Below are 18256 nucleotides of genomic sequence, written 5' to 3'. Positions count from 1 at the left end.
ATAGTGGGTAGAGCTGGGTAATAATAATTATCATGATGTAATTCCTAAACAATTATCCTCACATCATTATCTAACACACTTAAATAAACACAAACGGTTTCAGTGTTTTTCAGAAAATCGTTTTTTTTTTTGTTGTTTTTTTTTTTACATTAAAGCAGACAGGGCCATCGTGGGTAGAGCTGGGTAATAACATAATAATTATCATGATGTAATTCCTAAATAATTATCCTCACATCATTATCTAACACACTTAAATAAACACAAACGGTTTCAGTGTTTTTCAGAAAATCGTTTTTTTTTTTTTTTTTTTTTTTTTTTTTTACATTAAAGCAGACAGGGCCATAGTGGGTAGAGCTGGGTAATAACATAATAATTATCATGATGTAATTCCTAAATAATTATCCTCACATCATTATCTAACACACTTAAATAAACACAAACTGTTTCAGTGTTTATCAGAAAATCGTTTTTTTTTTTCTGGTTTTTTTTTGTTTTTGTTTTTTTTACATTAAAGCAGACAGGGCCATCGTGGGTAGAGCTGGGTAATAACATAATAATTATCATGATGTAATTCCTAAATAATTATCCTCACATCATTATCTAACACACTTAAATAAACACAAACTGTTTCAGTGTTTTTACATTCTCTTACTTCAGCAAAGTCTGATGTTCACAATTTAAGATTTTATAGCTGTTTTCATTGTTGTATCTAGATTTCTGAAATGTTCATGTTTTGACTGAAGGAGTTCAAAACCACAAATCTTCTAAACATAAAACATCTTTGTTGAATAGTCTCAGATTGATCTTGTTTTAATTTTATATGGTGAAAGCCTCTGAAAATGTAGAAAATTGTCAAAGTAGGTACTAAAATCACAAAATCTGAGACAAATGTGTTTGTTTTGACACAGCATTTACTAACTTTTCTTGTGGTCCCATTTAAGGCCTGAAACCCACATCTACTTGTGGGAACTCGCAGTTTGATAGGTTAATGATAGGATATTTTTTTGTTATAGCCACCCAAATTCTTTTCTTTAAATGATTTATATTTACTCTCATAAGGAGTAAAATGTGACTTCTGGAGTAAACTTGCTATTGCTGTTTTTATATTGTAACCTCTCCATCCCCAGTACGGATTTACAAAAGGACACTATTCAGTAACCTGATCTTAAATGATATAAATGGTTATTATATTTACAAAAATCTAAAGAAGAGCCTGTTTAAAACAACTTACATCTCTTACTGTTAAAAATAAAATCTTGAATTGATACAATAGCTGGAATGTTTAATAGCAGATTGTTGACAATTTCATAATTGATCAAAAACTGTTGAGCAGAAACTGGTGAACTGTCTCAAGTTTTGGATTTTTTATGTATGTGGTTTATTGGCTGTATGTTTAATAAAACTAGTGAAGCTGAAGTTGTTACCATAGGCCCTGAAAACTTGTATTTACACTATAGTCAAATATTTTCTAGATTGAATAAATGTGTAAACAAAATTCCAACAAAATCATCTTCAGTGGTGAAAAGAATCGTCCACTGTCATATTAAACCACATATAAAAGCCTCGGTGTTGACTTTGTAAATAAACCAAATCAAGTTTTAGTTTGTTTTTGGACAGAGCCAAGCAAGATCAGATCTTGACAAATTTGTGGTTACAATTCTTTCATCATTTAAATGATTTTGCAACTCCGAAGGCGAGTGATCAACACTATATTAGCATCTGCATGGAAGCTTTTCACCCGCAGACCCTCAGTGGCTGATCTTCTTCAAGTCGCAGTTTTGGGTGAAAGACACAATGGTTTCATTTCCATGTCAACAGATGAGGTGTGAACCTTTTCCATCAACATCCTCACACCTACTGGAGCCTTTGTTAATGGTCAGACTGAATAAAGAGCAGAACGGGCGTTGAAAAGAAAGAAACACTGAAATCCAATTTCTTTGAAATCTTTATGAGACATATTGCTCATGAAACAATCCCTTGATCTAATCTACCAACACAAACACACAGGACAGGCTGTGTCCTTACAGTTACAGTTCCAAAATCAGTAATGGTCACAAATGAGGCAACTTTGGGTTTGCCAATAAACAATAGATGGAAGAAATGACTGAGCACAAGACTGAACATGTTCAACATAAAGAAGCAGACTGCTTCATAAGGGCGTTGAAGGTTGTATTTTCACAATTTCAGGGGTATTTGTGCATTTGTTTTCAGGTAAGTCAACTTTCTTTCCCTATTAATCCATATTTGTACCTTTGGTCTGATCATATTCCCAGCCCATTTATCATCAACAGTGTTTTCCTAAGTCATAAAAGATGAGGATGAAGCATGTTGTTTTGATGACCAAAGGCGGGTTTTCCTTCTGAGTTCCTAAGAAAAGGCAGGATATTTAAAACCAGCAGCCTAGCTGAGATTTACCTCAGTGCATGTGGCAAAAAAGGCAGACATGGTGCATGAAGCCATGTGATACTAAAGAGGTTGGTGTATTTTCAATGCTACATAAACCCTGCAGAATTTACAACTGAATCTTAAGAGTGAAGAGTATCTCCATAGTCCTTCTTGATTCATTGCTGAAAGAAATATTTGTGAAATTAAAATAAAAGATGTAGGCAATTAATTGCTTGACTTAAAAATCTACAGATCAAATCCAAATTTTACTAAAATTAGGTCTTTGTTTTTGCTGAAATAAAGTAGAGAACCCAGACGACCAAACCTCGCACACATCAAAGGAAGACAATGTTCATTAAAAAACAAAAATGTTCTCCCTGTTTGGATATTGCGTGAATTTCATTATGGCAGGACATATACCATAATGCATGTAACTAAGTTCATAAGAAGCACTAGGTTTACACTCAATGTGGGGACAGTGGGTTATACCAGGTTTACAACAAATAAGACTTATCTTTTTGTTCACACAGCAATCTTCTTAGAAGGTAAATGATTGTTGTTGTTACCTGTCCCGACACCCCCTGAATTTACATGAGGATTCTCAATCCCTACCTAATATTTACATTTGAAAAGGAGCCCAAACCAGGCTCCAGTTTCACAGTCGAGAGGGGGAATGAAATGCAAAAAGTAGGCAGTTCAACAGAGACAGTTATCATCATCATCAATATTATCAATGTCTCCCTGAAAATCCACCACAAACACAGCACAGCATGCATCACAGGATACGATGCAGCCACGTGATCAGTCATGTTCGAAGTCTCATGTGTTAATAATCTGTAAGTATTGTGATACGGAGTTAATAAAGTCCTGCAACATGTTATTCAAGTTACAAAAGAACACCACTAGGGAAAGAAAATAAACATCAAAGTAACCTCAACAAGTTTTTATTTGTTGTCGTAAAATCAAACATCTACCTAGCGGATTTTCCACCCTCAGTCCTTTTCTCTAGTCTCTACTGGTCAGAGTGAAGGCCTGTAATATAATGACAATGTTGATAGTCCATGTGCTTGAACAGATCAAACAAACTGTTTTCTAGCCACATCTAAGAGTCTGAAGGGAGAAGAGCCCAGTTTCTGTGGGATAGAAGGGGACGGGGAAGAGAAGGGTTGTAGAATCGGCTGACTGGAGACAATCATGGTTTGGAGAGGAGGGGGGTCGGTGTGTCTCTGAGTGGGGGAGGGGGGGAAAGGGCACTGGATCACAGCTCCACAGGTGGCTCTCTGAGTGGGCCAAGTCACAGGTGATGGACGAAGGGCCGTACGTGGTCACTCAGACCGCTCATCTGTGCGATCACATGATGTAGACCTTCTCAGCCTGAGAGAAGTTGAAGACTTCTTTGGTTCTGGGACACACCACTTTGTCGTCTTGGCGAATAGACAGAAGGGACTAGAAGGGACGAAGAGGAGAAAACGATAAATTAAGAAGGGAATCACGTTTGACTTTTCTCATTTCCGTACAGTGTTTAAGATGGACACACACTTAACAACAAGATGAGGGACTGGACACAAAGACTGAACCGACTGGAGCAGATTTAAGTCAACGTTCAACACAGGAGTCCACTATTAGTGCCGACACAATAATGGAATTTTATCGGACGATTAACTCCCATACAAATTATTGCAATATTATGGCATATAGCAAACGATAACATAATGATTTAGGCCATTTTAAATGTAATAAGTTAACAATAATGTAATAAGTAAGTAAAGTTTATTTATAAAGCGCTTCTCACAGATAAAAATCACAAAGGGCTGTACATAAAATGGGTGCAATAAAGCAACATAAGTATAATTTCATAATATAGATAAAAAGGATAAATCCATCAACCAAAAGCTTAATAAGTTATTGACCTGCCGTTTAAAAAATCCTTTCAAAATGTAATAACTGCGGCTGATAAAGTAACAATACATAAATACATCTGCATTTCTAACAAATAAAAGATATTTTGCAGTTTGCTCCTCAAAAATAGGTACAGTGGATGGCACAGCTATCATATTTATTCATTAAGGATATGTACGATGCAGCACTCTCTCCTTAATTATGGTTGCAATAACAAACAATGTATTATATTAATGGCAGGGTATTATGTTATTAGCTGTTATTGCATTATTGGCTGCTATATGGCAGTACTACAGGCAATTATTTATTTTCACACTATTTATCTTTGCCTACTCATCTCCTCATCAGTTGCACTATTTCTCATGTTATTTGCACTATTTAAATTCTATTCTTTTTTTTTTTTTTTTTTTTTTTTTACAAATACTCTTAGTTTGCAATTTAAAAAAAAAAAAAAAAAAGTAAATTACTGAACTATACTGTGTGTTTTACTGGTATTTGTTGTTTGTCTTTTAATTGTCTGTACTGAACCTGAAAGCTCTACCTCAATTTCGTTGTACTTGGTAAAATGACAGTAACGGTATTCTGATTCTGACTTGTCATTTCTCTTAGGCACTTTCAGTCTCTGACATCGTCTGGTTCAATCATATTAAACATGTTTCAAACTTCTGAGAATGTCAGAATCTTGTTGTAAACACTCAACACCTGTGTTTGTGTATAATTAACCTGTTGACTATGAACACACAAGAACAGTTACGGTTCGGTCCAGCTCACAGTCGTCAAGTGTGTGTCCAGCTTTAGTCATAGACGCACAGACCGCAGTATTATGTCTGTGTTTTGGTGCGGAGGGTACTCACATTGTAGCCGTAGACGTATCCATTCGGCAGCATCATCGGAGGGTTGTTTTCATTCATCACCTCTCCAGAGATCTTACAGACTAGTCTGGAGTTGGCACAGTGAGCCATGGGTAGAGGTTGAGCCAACTTGTTTAAGGATTTACTGCACACAGGGCAGTCTGGGTTCTTCGAGGTACCGTCCTCCTTGTAGCACTGACTGTGGCAACAAGTTAAGGGGGAAATTTCTTTCATTTGTCATTTAAGATCATTTTTTAAAACTGAACTCATACCAGAAAGCATCAATGGAATAGATAAAATGTCTGTGCAATTTAACCAAAATCTGATATCTGACAAATAATAATTCATATCCAAACAGTATATTTAAGTCATGATCTACAGTACTGTGCAAAAGTTCTAGATTTGTTGGTTGAGTAAAGTGCTAATGACCACACATACACATCTGTCTCTGTATTTAGATCCAGTCTAATATACGGTCGTGGAAAAAAATATTAAACCATCAAAAGTCATCAAAAACAATGGTTATGCAATCAAGTCCTAACTCCTGTGTGTATCATGTGACTAAAACAGACAGAAAAGAAAACATGGAATGCCTAAAAGCACTGTTTTTGTCAGTACAATGTCATAGATATTGATGTAAGAACTGAAGTGATATTGGTTATTATCAAGAAAACATGGAAAATGGATAGATATCAGCTCTGAAATTAAACTACTATGAGCTATTTTTGCTGTTATTTGTCCAAACAAATGTACCTTTAGATGTACCAGAAAAGAAGAACAAGAAATAAATCCGTATGATCATTTCAACCCTGAAAAGGCAACAAAGATGAATGTGGCCTAAGACGTTTGCACAGTACTGAAGTCGTATGTTTTTCATAATAGTGTATATAACATTTTAATTATAACTATAGCGGCAAACTAAGACAGTGTAGACATAGAAAATATAAAACACAACACACTGGCTGAATACGTGTTATGTCAAAGAACCTAAAGCAGCATCCATATGATGTAAAAGGTGGACATAAAAAGTAAGATAATGAGCTACATTTATATCTATCATCCTATCACACAGCCCTAAAGACCACTTTCATTGTTTTTACCTATGATGCCCAAATTCAACTGTAAAAAAAACAGTAAAGAGAAGAACTGAAAATTGCAGAAGAGGCAAAAAGCCCATTCAATAAACTTCACTTTGCAGCCTCAGGGTAAACACATGATGAGCTAAAATAACTCAGCCTCATTATTTCATCTGTAAACTTTATACGAGCTAAACTTTCATCCCATAGATCTAAACTGAAGCGGTGTGTAACTGAGAAGATAAAGGACTACTGAAAGCTGATAAGTGTCAGGATACGGTGTCTTAATGGCAGACAATCCAGCCTGTAAGGTGATAGTGAACACGGAGTTGTTTCCCAGTTGGTGCAGTCTGTAGTTGTCGTAGCGGAACTGCTGAATCAGCATCTTCCAGCGAGCTGGATCCAGAAGGTCCTGATGGAACAAGGACAGAAGAAAAGAGAAAAGAAGTTAACAAAAAGAAAAAAAAGAAAAGAACTGACTGGGACGTCAACATCTATTTCAGCACAGACTGAGAATTTCTAAATGAAATATATTATTCTATATTAGATACAGAATCATTCAGAAAAACAGAAACAGACACACATATTCTATAATGTATTATTTTTACATGTTTGACAGCATAAAATACAGTGAACAGTAGTGAAGACATGGGAGACGACCTTCACTACATTACACGGAAACAGTGTGTTGCCCTAAAGAAGTTTATCCACATTTTTCTGTGGTGGAAAATGGAAACACCGCCATGATGGTAGTGATGATTATCAACAAATCCAGACACAAGCCCAGTTTTCAGTCTGTGTATTGAGAGTTCTGCTTAGGTGCATCTGTTTTTGCACATTAACTTGCTTTCCAATGACGCGTTTGTTTTCACCAAACTGTGATTAACAGCTCGTTGCTTTCCAAACACAGCGGCAGGTGTAAATAGGCCTGTTTCTGTTTCTCAAAGGCACAGATCAAGTGTAAATTACCTGCACTGTCTAATTGAGGTCACAGTTGGGAGTTTGATCCTCCTTATTTAAGTGTAACCCTCAGGAGGTCAAAGCCACTGTGACTCATATTTTTACAGCTCTGGAAAGACACTGATGCCACATAAGTGAATTCTCATCCACTGCGACTAAACCTCAACTAAAAGCAGGTACATAAGGAGAGGACTGGGAAAGGACATGAGGGAATGCACTGTAAAGAGGCAAGAGTCGCCATCTAGTGGCAGGTCTGCAGCTGTGATATTTTCTCAGGGCTTCTCGATGAAGTCATTCATGTCTAACATTACTCTTCTGAGTATTTGAATCAAATATTAGAAAGGATTTCAGCCAGTGAGCAGGTAACCATTTCTACGATTCAATCATGTTGTTCCTCACACTAGCCACCTCTAAAATATACGATTCATTTAACTACAGAGTGTATTTATTGAGAGGAACATTAGTGTGATAAGGCTGATCTACAATACTTTGATTTTAGACAGATTTTTTATTTCAAACATGTTAAACATTTGCAGTTCTTACATGGCACGTTGACATTTGCTTTTCTTGCCATATTTGAAAAGGGGTAGGTATAAGTTTAAACTTATCTGTTCCTTCCCCCTTCCCATTACCCACAACTCAAATTAATCTGTTTAAATTAACAGAACAGCACAAAACAATACAGCTAAATTTCTTTCTTACCATCCTGGATTAAACTGCTTTTCCTCACACTTAAATTTATTTAAAAATTGTATTTTATATTTTCTTTTAAACTGATTTATGTTTTTGCTTTGCTTTAATTCATCTGTTAGACTGTTCCATAGACTATGATTGAAACACATATCCTTTCTACAGTTGTTTTGACAAAATGCATCTTCAAATTCAGATTTAGATTAGATCCCCCTTCTCTCTCTGAGAATAATTTCTGTATTTTATTTGAAAGTAACTTTATGTCTTGCTTTAAATAGTAGTTGTGCTGTTTTAAACTGAATCAAATCTGGAAATTTTAGAGCTTGTAATCTTAGCAGTAGCAGGAGACAATGAAGCCATTTTTGTGTTTGTTGCCCCTGCGGCCATAATGCGGCTGCATGGAGCTCCGCTTCCCACAATGCATGTTGCGACAAATTTCTGAAAATACCTGAGTGACCTACCAGCTCTGTTTGTAAACAAATGGACTGTATATAGAGGAGTACACATCGGAATTGTTCACTGTGAGGGAAGAGATTCAGGTGCACAATCACGGAAAGACTTACGGATTCGAGACACTTCGGCTATGACTCATATTTTACAGATTTGATGAAAAATTGGTGATGAAAGTCATAATGTGCAGTTTTGAGCAGATTTCGTGGTCTAAGATCACACCAATGAATTCAATTGCATTTATCCTTCAATTTTCATGTGTGAAATGTAAAAAGTAAAATTGTATATTATTATTATTACTACTTGTATATAAACAGGTGTCTGACCATATAAAACACGATGGCGTACACATGTACAATGGAACAGAGTGTGTTACCTTGTATGGAGAGATGTGTGTGTCGGATGGGAAGGCCAGCATACCCATCACCTGCCGAACCTCATCCAGCTGCCCTCCCTCTGCTTGGCTGAAGTGTTTTCTTGCATGTCTGATATTCACACAGAGACACATTCACATAAGAGCCGTGGAAATGGTTCAGTCAGAGTCAGGTGATGATAAAAGTTAAAGCTTTAACAGGTTTATCTGTATTGTTCGTGTTTCTGAACCGAACGGCGTGCTGTGGTTGTACCTGACTGCATCCATGCGTTTGTTTTGTCTGATGAGCTCAATGAACTCCTGGATTCTCAGACTGAACTCCAGACAACTCTGGAAAAAGAAACAAAAAGGATGTAATTCACTTTAATCAGCTGAAGTGTCAAAAAAACACCCAAAAAACACTGTCTTCCAATGTCGCCCTTCACTGACCTGGGACAGAGCAGGAAAGAAACAAATCTGTTTTATAAAACTGCTGCAGTGCTGATGGAGTTTAAAGCCTCGTGTAATGAATAGTTTTTCTATCATTATAAGAAATGCACCCGAAGAAATAAATTAACACATCTAACACAACCTATACCTCCCTGGAAAGCAAGGACACTACATTCTCCTGCACAGACGGTATTTTTGTGGAAATAGGCTTTATAATGCTAGTTACGAGTTTTAGCTAAATTACAACTGTGCAACTTCACCTGTGAGCAGATGTGTTTTGAGTATTTCTGCTATTTTCTAAAGAATATTTTGACATTTATCTAAAATTATGCATGCATAAATAATACAGTTTTCACTCAACAATAAAGAAATCATAACAGCAATCTAAGCCCTTTACAAACCAAAGGAAAACCCTGGAATACATATTGGAAATGGTGTAAATAAAACAAAAACAAAATCTTATGACTGTAGCAGGTTGCATTTACAGAAAGAACAATTATCACCTAAACTTGAAAATATCTGGAAAGCCTTTCCTAATGTGCTGTGACCAAACAAAACCTTTTATTCCACATTATCAAAAAATTTCAAACATTCTCAACAGAACAATGTCCTGTAACTGTTAATCAGATATTTGTATTTTGTCCGTCTCTACTCAGTAAAAGGTTGAATGTGAATGACACGCATCTTGACCGGAGTCTCCTGAGCACTTTCTGGTTTAGTAGGTTAATCTGAGGATTAAGACGTTAACTTGCAGCTACTGCCAGAGCACGCTGAAAGAATAATTAAATCTTGACATGTCTGTTTAAGGGCAATAATGTTAAATTGCAGTTTCCTGTTGCAGAAAACCTGGGATATACAAAACCAGTGGGTACTTATACATGTACTCTCCCTTGGTGGCTTGACATGGCTGCTTAAAACAGTCAATACATTACAAATATTTGTGTTTTTGCATTAATTTTTTTGACATATGGAAAAAAAAAAAAAAAAAAAAAAAAAAAGAATAAAGACCTTCATCTTGCGCAGACGGGACTTATTGTCGTGGCACCAGGCTAAGCAGGTAGCCGTCTCCTGTCTCTCCAGAGATTCTTCCACCTCTTTAGCTGTGAGAAACATCTCAATGTTCACCAGATCCTAAAGAAACAGACAGATGTGTGGAATTTAAAGACCTGTCAAATGCACTCACTACTGTTGAAACGCACATTTCGTCGTTGTCGGGCGGAAACCTCTTATGTTTTCATTTCAAAATTCTGGTGCTAACTTTCTGGGCTCTACATGGCCAGGCCCCTGCATACATTGCTTCCCTGATCCAGCCCTACAGCTCGACTCATAGCTTGAGGTCTTCAGGACAGCACCTGCTGATGGTTCCACGCACCTGTTTTAGCACACGCGGTGACAGGTCTTTTAAAGCTGTGGCACCACGTCTATGGAATGACCTGCCTCTACACCTACGGTCCATGGACTCTGTAGAGAGCTTTAAAAAACACCTCAAAACCCTCCTGTTCAAAAAGGCTTTTTAGTCTCCCACCTGACCCAGGACCACCACAAACTGATTACACTTTATGTATTCATCATAATTCATCATAAAGTACTCCATGTGTCCCCCCCCCCTCCCCCAGTCTCTCTATATCTCTATCGCTCTCTCTTTTCTTCTCCTTTCTCTCTTTAACCCCAACTGGTCAAGGTAGACGGCCATCCTTCAGGAGTCTGGGTCTGCTCGAGGTTTCTGCTGTTAAAGGGAAGTTTTTCCTCGCCACTGTCACCAATCACAAGTGTTTGCTCCTGAAGGATTCTGTTGGGTCTCTGTAAACTTGATTTGATTCTGATTTGAATTGATAAAGCACTTTGTGACTGTCTGTGAAAAGTGCTCTATAAATAAAATTTACTTACTTACTTACCTACTTATGTCCAAAAAGGTTATTTTTCACTAAACTGGAAAAATAATGTATATTCTAAATAAATGAATGGAGTTAAGAGATGCAGTCACAGGCCGATTTCAACACTTTCATTGGTTAAATAGTTCTAAGACTGTCAGGCCAACATGAGGACTGACCAATAGAATCATTTTATGACAAAAAGAAACCCCCAAAAAACAAACCTTACGAGATTTCCGCCCAACAGCAACAATAAAGAAGTTAAAACGGGCCAGTACAACAACAAACTATTTCCTTATGTGTGTTTTCACATAGAAAACACTGTGTGCAGTTGAGTTTCTTTACACATGTGTATTTATTTACATGACCTCTAACTCCTGAGTCCTCTGAACCACCTTGAGACAACACGGATGCTTCCCAAACGGATGATTACCTCTATACCGCTCTGTCTGGCCAGTTTAACGGCGGTGTTGTAGTATCCGCAGCGCAGCAGATGCTCCACCATCATGCGGTCCATGCGTTTCTTCTTCCACAGGTTGACGGAGGCCGGCTGGTCGCTGCTGTGCTCCTTCAAATGCTCGATGCGACGCTTGCACAGCTTGGCGCTCTCATCCTCCGCCTGGATGGACTCGGCCGCCTTTGCGACACACAGAGGAAATAATCAAACAACTTTAACACTGACTTTAATGAGTATTTGATTCATATGCATAAGTAATACGGCTGCATTACACTGTAAATATTGGCAAATCTCCTGACTAAATATTCTTCCTGTGTCAGTGATTACACGCAACTTCAGAAATATGTTACTATCACAGCAAGCAATGATTAACGTACAGGGAGAGACAAAATTCCACAATGGAAATATTTCACATTACTTCCTGCAGCAATATGTTACTGATAAACTGTGACCAAATATCACACACAACAAGGCTTAGCAGCGCCCATCTAACATCTAACCCAAATGGATGTGAAATCAATGTGGAGAATCAGAAATGACTAAATTCTGAATTTTTAATATCTCATTGCTTTTCCATTTTTTGCACAAATTTTTTATTCAACTATACTTTACATTTTCTTGCCCCATTTATGCATCTAAGCCTTTGATAAACAAAGGGAAAATGCTGTAAATGCATTGAAAACTATAAGTGTGTGTTTAAGGGGTAATAAGCTTAGTCTCTATGCACATTTTTTGTACATTATTCTGAGTTTTTAAATGATGTAAAACTGAAACCACGGTGCAGTGAATACATGCAGAGTTCCTGCTTTTGGTTTCTTTAGGTGTATTTGTCAGTCAGTTGTAAAGACAGCATGATGGACTGTATCTGTATCAAAAACTACACAGTCACTTTATCCACATATAATCATCATATATTGTGAGTTATTTCACTTACAAACCCCCAACATAACACTCAGCTCCCCCCAAACACACACAAACAATCAAATCACACATATTGCACATTTTGTAACATATTGCACATATTACCGCCATTTACACTGTATATTCATATGTACATTTTATATTATATTTTATCTTCTAAAACTATGCAGTTTGCACAGGGGTGGACAAATAAAGATCTTGAATCTTAAAAATCTTGAAAACAAGTATGCGCTACACACTAACAGCCTTTTTACATCAACCTCTGGATGATTTTCAGGCCTTTAAAATAAAGTGTTTTTCTCTCTATTTGTTTTCTACTGTTTCAGCTCATGGTTGATTCAAGAACCAGCCAGGCAGCATTCCAACAGTTGACCAAGGCCACAGCTTTACCATTAAAGAAAACACAGCCACAGTACAGTGCTTTTGTACAGAGGTGAGTAATGAGGCTTTTAAGAGTTGGCTCCAACCAAAGCAGATCTGGTTTGTAGATGAAAAGCTACTGGTGGCGTCTACAGGTACCTTTGGGAAACATCAGCGCGCCTTTAACTTTTCACTGCTAAAGAGAAGGTGACACTGAGGATTTCCGACATATTGTACCGTCTTTGTGAAACGTGTTCAGACCTTGATTATCAGCATCAACCAAGTAAAAAAAAAAAGACCTTGAAAACATCGACTCAACTATTCCTTTGACAAACCTGACACTCACAGCAGTAGTTCGAAGTAATACCAGTGTTCTGTTAACTCCGATGATCTCTGTGATCACTATTTATATCACAACATCTTTCTGAAAACAGTAATGAGAGAAAGGGATAACTCAAACTGGAACACTGAACGACAACTGTGCTAGTAGTGATGAATGATGTTCCATCAATGTAAATAGGTTTCAGGTTTGGTTTTGCATCTTAGTATCAGATAAGCTTCAAATGATCATGGAAACAAATTCACATTCAAATTAATCTACACTGGTGTGAGCACGGTCAATGTAAAATCTGAATCTAATATGTGGAAAACACAGCGGCCAGTTTGAGGGAAATAAAATCATATAAATTTGTATTATTCTGTGCTCCCTTTTCTTTATGCTAGTAACCAAGTATTGTAGCTCGTGGAATACGACAAACTGTGTCTAATACATGCAAACACTTTGAAAGTTTTTAAACCTACAACACCTGTTCATGAAGTCCTAAAGGTTCAGACCCCAAGGTAGTTTTGAGGAGATTTTATTTATTAAAAAAAACCCAAAAACATCATTTGAACTGAATACTCATATTGTTAATTGTGACTGGCTTAGATTCTCGCTTATTTTATTGACTCTGCTTAAATTCATAGAATTGGTCTCATTTATTAAGCATTTAGTAGGTGTATAGGCTTTCAATAAGATTCATAAAATAAAACTGTGATGCATCTCTCCAAAATGGCTGGTTTGTATTACTGATAATAATATGAGGAGATGCATAAATGGCAATAAAAATGTCCAGGGCTCTGCTAATAATTTATAGCTACAACTGACTGTAAACTGGATTGTGCTGGTTTGATATGTGAAGGTGAAAACGTACCCAGACCTACAGTGCATATTGGTCCTTACCTTCCTCTTCAGGGCACTGAGTTTCTCCACCACGCCGTCCAGCAGTGACACCACAGAGTCCACCACTGGGAAGCTGCTCAGTGTCTTCTCCAGCTCTGCAACCACCATGGTCACGTGACTTGTCTCCCGGTCGATGTTTTTCTGAGCCGCTCTGAAACGTTTGTTCAGAGTCTCATACGGGACCTGAGGAGACAATTCCACAGGACATTACCCACAGTGCATCAGACATTCAAGTTTAACAAAGAACAGGCATTTGAGTGAAACCCTGTGAGGGAAGAGGATGTTTTACTTATGTAATTCACCCTTAGATGACTCTGAATTGGATTTTTTTTATGAAGCAGAGTTGAAACAGGCGGTGTGACAAAAATTTCTTTCTTCTGGCCATTATCTACAACACCCAGTTGTAGCTACATTTAACATCACACAGTACTGTGTTTACAACGCTGCAGTACAAACTCCAATATGTGCAATACAAGAGTAAACTTTCAACTTCAGCACAATAGTCAATGACACCCTTTTATTTGTCATGTGTCTAAATTGCGATTTAATTTTGGGCCTCATTACTGACTCCCAGATCATGAAATATATTAGGCTACATCCTAAGACTTCACCAAGTATAAGGACTAGGCTATTATCTATGCAAAATTTAAAAAACTGTGGTCCTTTTCTTCTCAACTACAGCATTAACATAATGACTTTGCATATAACTAGGAACTTTATGATTCCTTTTGTGATTATGATTCAGTTTCTGAGATGTTGAATAAAATATCCTGAAGCCTCCTTTTCTTTTCAGTTAGAGCACATTCTTCTAAAACATAACTGCAGCTGGAGATGAGAACTATGAAAAAAAAAAAAAAACACGATAGAACAGAGGACATTGTTACTTGTTGGAAGTTGGAGAATGCAGTTACTATTTTGAGATGCTGCATATTAGATCTGATTCCACATCAAAACAGTGTCCGGTGTCATGTGCAGCAGCAAGTCTTCATAAATATGAATGTGATAAGAATAGAAAAAGGCTATAACATCAGTGTCCATGTTCTTGCCTCACATTTATATCCAGATTAGAATTCGCCACAGACACATTCCAGGGCTCAGTGTCTGACCAACAAATATTGATTTCTGATGACACACTTGGCTGCAGGTCAACTCATCGGTAAAGAAGTGCAGGTTCACCAGCCAGAGACGTCACGATGATTATATCAAGATGTAGAAGAACAGAATTAAGTCACGCCCAGTCAAGGTGTGTGGTTGGACACTCGAGACCTCATTATGTCGACTGGAAACTGTTGGCTTCAATCATTCTTCCTATTTCTTTTAGTATCTTTCCTTGTATTTGCTTATGGAATGAAAATATAGGTATGTACGTCACTGCATTAGCCAAATCTGTATCTGTACAATATAGCTAAAGTCATAATGGTAGATGCAACCTTGGACACTTCTTGGCTGATATCAATGTTTACAATAATGATTTTATTGATGCTTTTTTGTTCATTTCTGTTGTTATTTATTCCCTGTTTTGAGCCAGAGAGAAAAATCCACCCCTTCAGCTAATCATATGTGAAGGAACACAAATTCAAATACAGGAATTTATGAATCAGACTCGCTAATAATTAACTTATCAGGATTAAGGATTAAATTACCGGGATAACGGTCACTGACGCAGATAACAGCTAATACCGATCTCTGGCTAATAATATTATAATAACGGTGCATCCTTAATTTACTGTACCTAGTTTGAAATGATTTCAGCCTTTTGTCCATACAATAAAATACTGTAACGGGAGAAAGAGAGGCAACAGATGTCCTCATCTATAATCAAATTGGCAACAGAAAACCATAACATGCAAAAGATTAATATTCAAAGTTTCATATCCCCTACAAAACGCTAAAAACTCGATTATCTAAAGTAATTACTACCAAATCTGCTTGTTTCAAATTGGAAAAAAACCTAAATTTCTCTAATGATTTCCATGACTCACTGAATGTAAAAACTATTACAGTTAAGAGGTTTTATACCACCTTATGTAACAGCGGATATGTTAAGAACACATTTCAGACACTGATACTGTGTGAGAGACTGTCTTTCATTATTTGTTGGGAGGTGGCTCTGTGTTAAAAAGCAGACACCAGACTAAATCAAGAGGCCTGCAACAAACAGTGTATATTAAGAATGACAAGAATAATTAGAATGATGACAGCATGACTTGCTCAGGTAATTTTAGCAACTCTCAAAGTACATATTGACTTGTCTTGACTACAGGCTCATTATTTAAATATGTAATTGTATTATTAGTAGCAGCATTTATTTTCTCTCATGTAGTATTTCCAGCCATATGGTGATAATATAAGCCACCCACTGACAATGGAAAGACTGAGCTCTTTTATCATGCAAGCAACATGTCAGTGAGTGAATAATAATGTAAGGGTACATGCTGGTTGTAAATGCCCTCAAGGACAACGTACCCAACACATAATATACATGCTACCAATGCAGATTAACATCTTTCTCAGTGTCTGAACCAGGCTTTTTTTTTTTTTTTTTTTTTTGAGAGAGAGAACAATTTTGACAAATATAACACCAGATTAAATATACATTATTTCCCCTCAGCTGTAATTAGAAATCCTGTCTACATTCCCAACATGTAATTATAACCATCTGGCCTGTCTTAAAATGGTGCCCATCATGTACTACGATCCTCACTGCAGCATCAGACCAAAGACAGACACATCCCTAAACCACAGCCAGACTTTCTGAGCATACAGACACGTTAACAAAAGCCAGCAACCCGAAATGCCACGTTATGCACCATGACAACATCACAGCATTAGTTAGCACACAAAAGCTGTCAATCCCATTGCTACTCACAGCCGTGCTTTGTATGACGACGCTGCCTTTTCTCTGTGAACACAGGAAGCAGCCCGGACTTGTTTCAGCTCGTCTTTTAACAGTGGTGTCGCAGTAACGTTATGTGGAATGGAGGAACAGTGCGTGTGTGCGGCAACGGGCTGTGATTTCTCTCGCTGGCCATTTTGAAGTGCAGAGAGGCAGCAGCAATCTGATGACACTGCGTTAACTCGAAGGACTGGGGGGCCTCTACCCTGTGCTTTCTACTCATCCATCAAACAGCCACATTCGTTTTACATGCTCGATTATGCGTATCGGGTCGGTTGTGTTCAGTCTTTTTCGTGCCCGAGAATAGCTAATGCTGGTCTTATCAAAGCGACCCAGCTAGCTAACAAGCTAATCGCGTCTGCATGACATTTATTGACGCCTGTTTGATGAAACAATGAGCGACCACGTTAGTTAATGTTCTGCCCATGCTCCTATTTATTACCACGTTATCATGAGCCTTTAACTGAATTCAACTATCACACGGATGCTGATCAGATTATCGTGGCCGTTGAATTCTTTCTAATCAACACACTACCTTTTGTCATCCAGCTTGTCAGTTATCTTCATCCAACTTCAGACAACACAAACGCCAAACGTAAACTCACATTTCACCTGTATAAATAACCCATTTTAGCAGAACAACCAGCCAGCCTGGAGGCCCTCAGCCCTGCCTAACGTCGATAACAAGATCACAGAAAGACCTAAACCGGCAGAAAAATATCCACTAGTCACTGCTAACCGACCCACTCGACTATCTTTGTTGTGGTTTTAAAACGACACGCAGTTAATAAACCGTAACTACCTAGCTAAGCTAGTCGAGCTAACGTTAGCCTCCCTGTAAAGTTCGCTGATGTCGCTTTCTGATGAACAAATATTCCCCGTTTTCTAAAAGCCTCGGATGCATCATGCCTTACAACAGCACGCAGATCAACAGACTATCATTATATGTTAGTTTGTACTTTCGTTTACCTTCAGGGTGGGATATTCTTGGACTTTAAGAGCCATGGACAGTTGAGATGCTGTCTCTTGCACCGCCATCTTGGTTTTGTGGTTTTCTTGTGGTTGTTTGTGTTTTTTTTTTCTACCAGCTCAGAATGGCCTTAGTGCTCACTACCGCCATCTGGTGGGACGGTGTCAGTACTGCACCTGCAGGAGCTTTAAGTTCACATTTCACATGTTTTTCTGATCTGAAGTGCAGTGGCGGCACCAGGATTTTAAAAGTGGGGGGGCAACTGGAGGGCAAAGAAAATGTTGGGGGGGCGGACAAAAAAATTAATGCGTTGCGCTTTAGTGGCTGATATATATGTATGTATGTTTGTATGTATGTATGTATGTACAGGGTGGGGAAGCAAAATTTACAATGAACATTTAGTTGTTTTTTCTCAGCAGGCACTACGTCGGTTGTTTTGAAACCAA

At 37.7% G+C, this 18256-nt stretch overlaps 1 protein-coding gene across 1 annotated transcript; it reads right to left on the bottom strand.

The window, feature by feature from the left end:
- Positions 1–1927: 1927 nt before the first annotated feature.
- Positions 1928–17913, bottom strand: maea (macrophage erythroblast attacher, E3 ubiquitin ligase). Its single transcript, XM_030145562.1, has 9 exons — positions 17810–17913; positions 13945–14127; positions 11418–11621; positions 10122–10244; positions 8938–9014; positions 8688–8796; positions 6490–6623; positions 5139–5334; positions 1928–3831 (listed from the first exon to the last, which is right to left on the bottom strand). The coding sequence occupies exons 1-9, from the start codon at positions 17876–17878 to the stop codon at positions 3736–3738; spliced, it is 1191 nt and encodes a 396-aa protein (XP_030001422.1). The 5' UTR covers positions 17879–17913; the 3' UTR covers positions 1928–3735.
- Between the last annotated feature and the right edge of the window lie 343 nt (positions 17914–18256).

Source organism: Sphaeramia orbicularis, chromosome 10, assembly GCF_902148855.1.
Source record: "Sphaeramia orbicularis chromosome 10, fSphaOr1.1, whole genome shotgun sequence".
NCBI lineage: Eukaryota > Metazoa > Chordata > Actinopteri > Kurtiformes > Apogonidae > Sphaeramia > Sphaeramia orbicularis.
The sequence above is the reverse complement of the archived record's forward strand: the minus strand, read 5'-3'. Positions and strand labels throughout refer to the sequence as shown.

Bases quoted from the DNA above. Each gene is read 5' to 3' on its own strand.
- maea (XM_030145562.1), bottom strand. From the start codon at position 17,878: ATGGCGGTGCAAGAGACAGCATCTCAACTGTCCATGGCTCTTAAAGTC. The intron at 10,245-11,417 runs GTAATCATCCGT...CTGTTTCTTTAG, and splicing joins CCAGACAGAGCGGTATAGAG to GATCTGGTGAACATTGAGAT. The intron at 6,624-8,687 runs GTAACACACTCT...TTGTTCCATCAG, and splicing joins CACACATCTCTCCATACAAG to GACCTTCTGGATCCAGCTCG.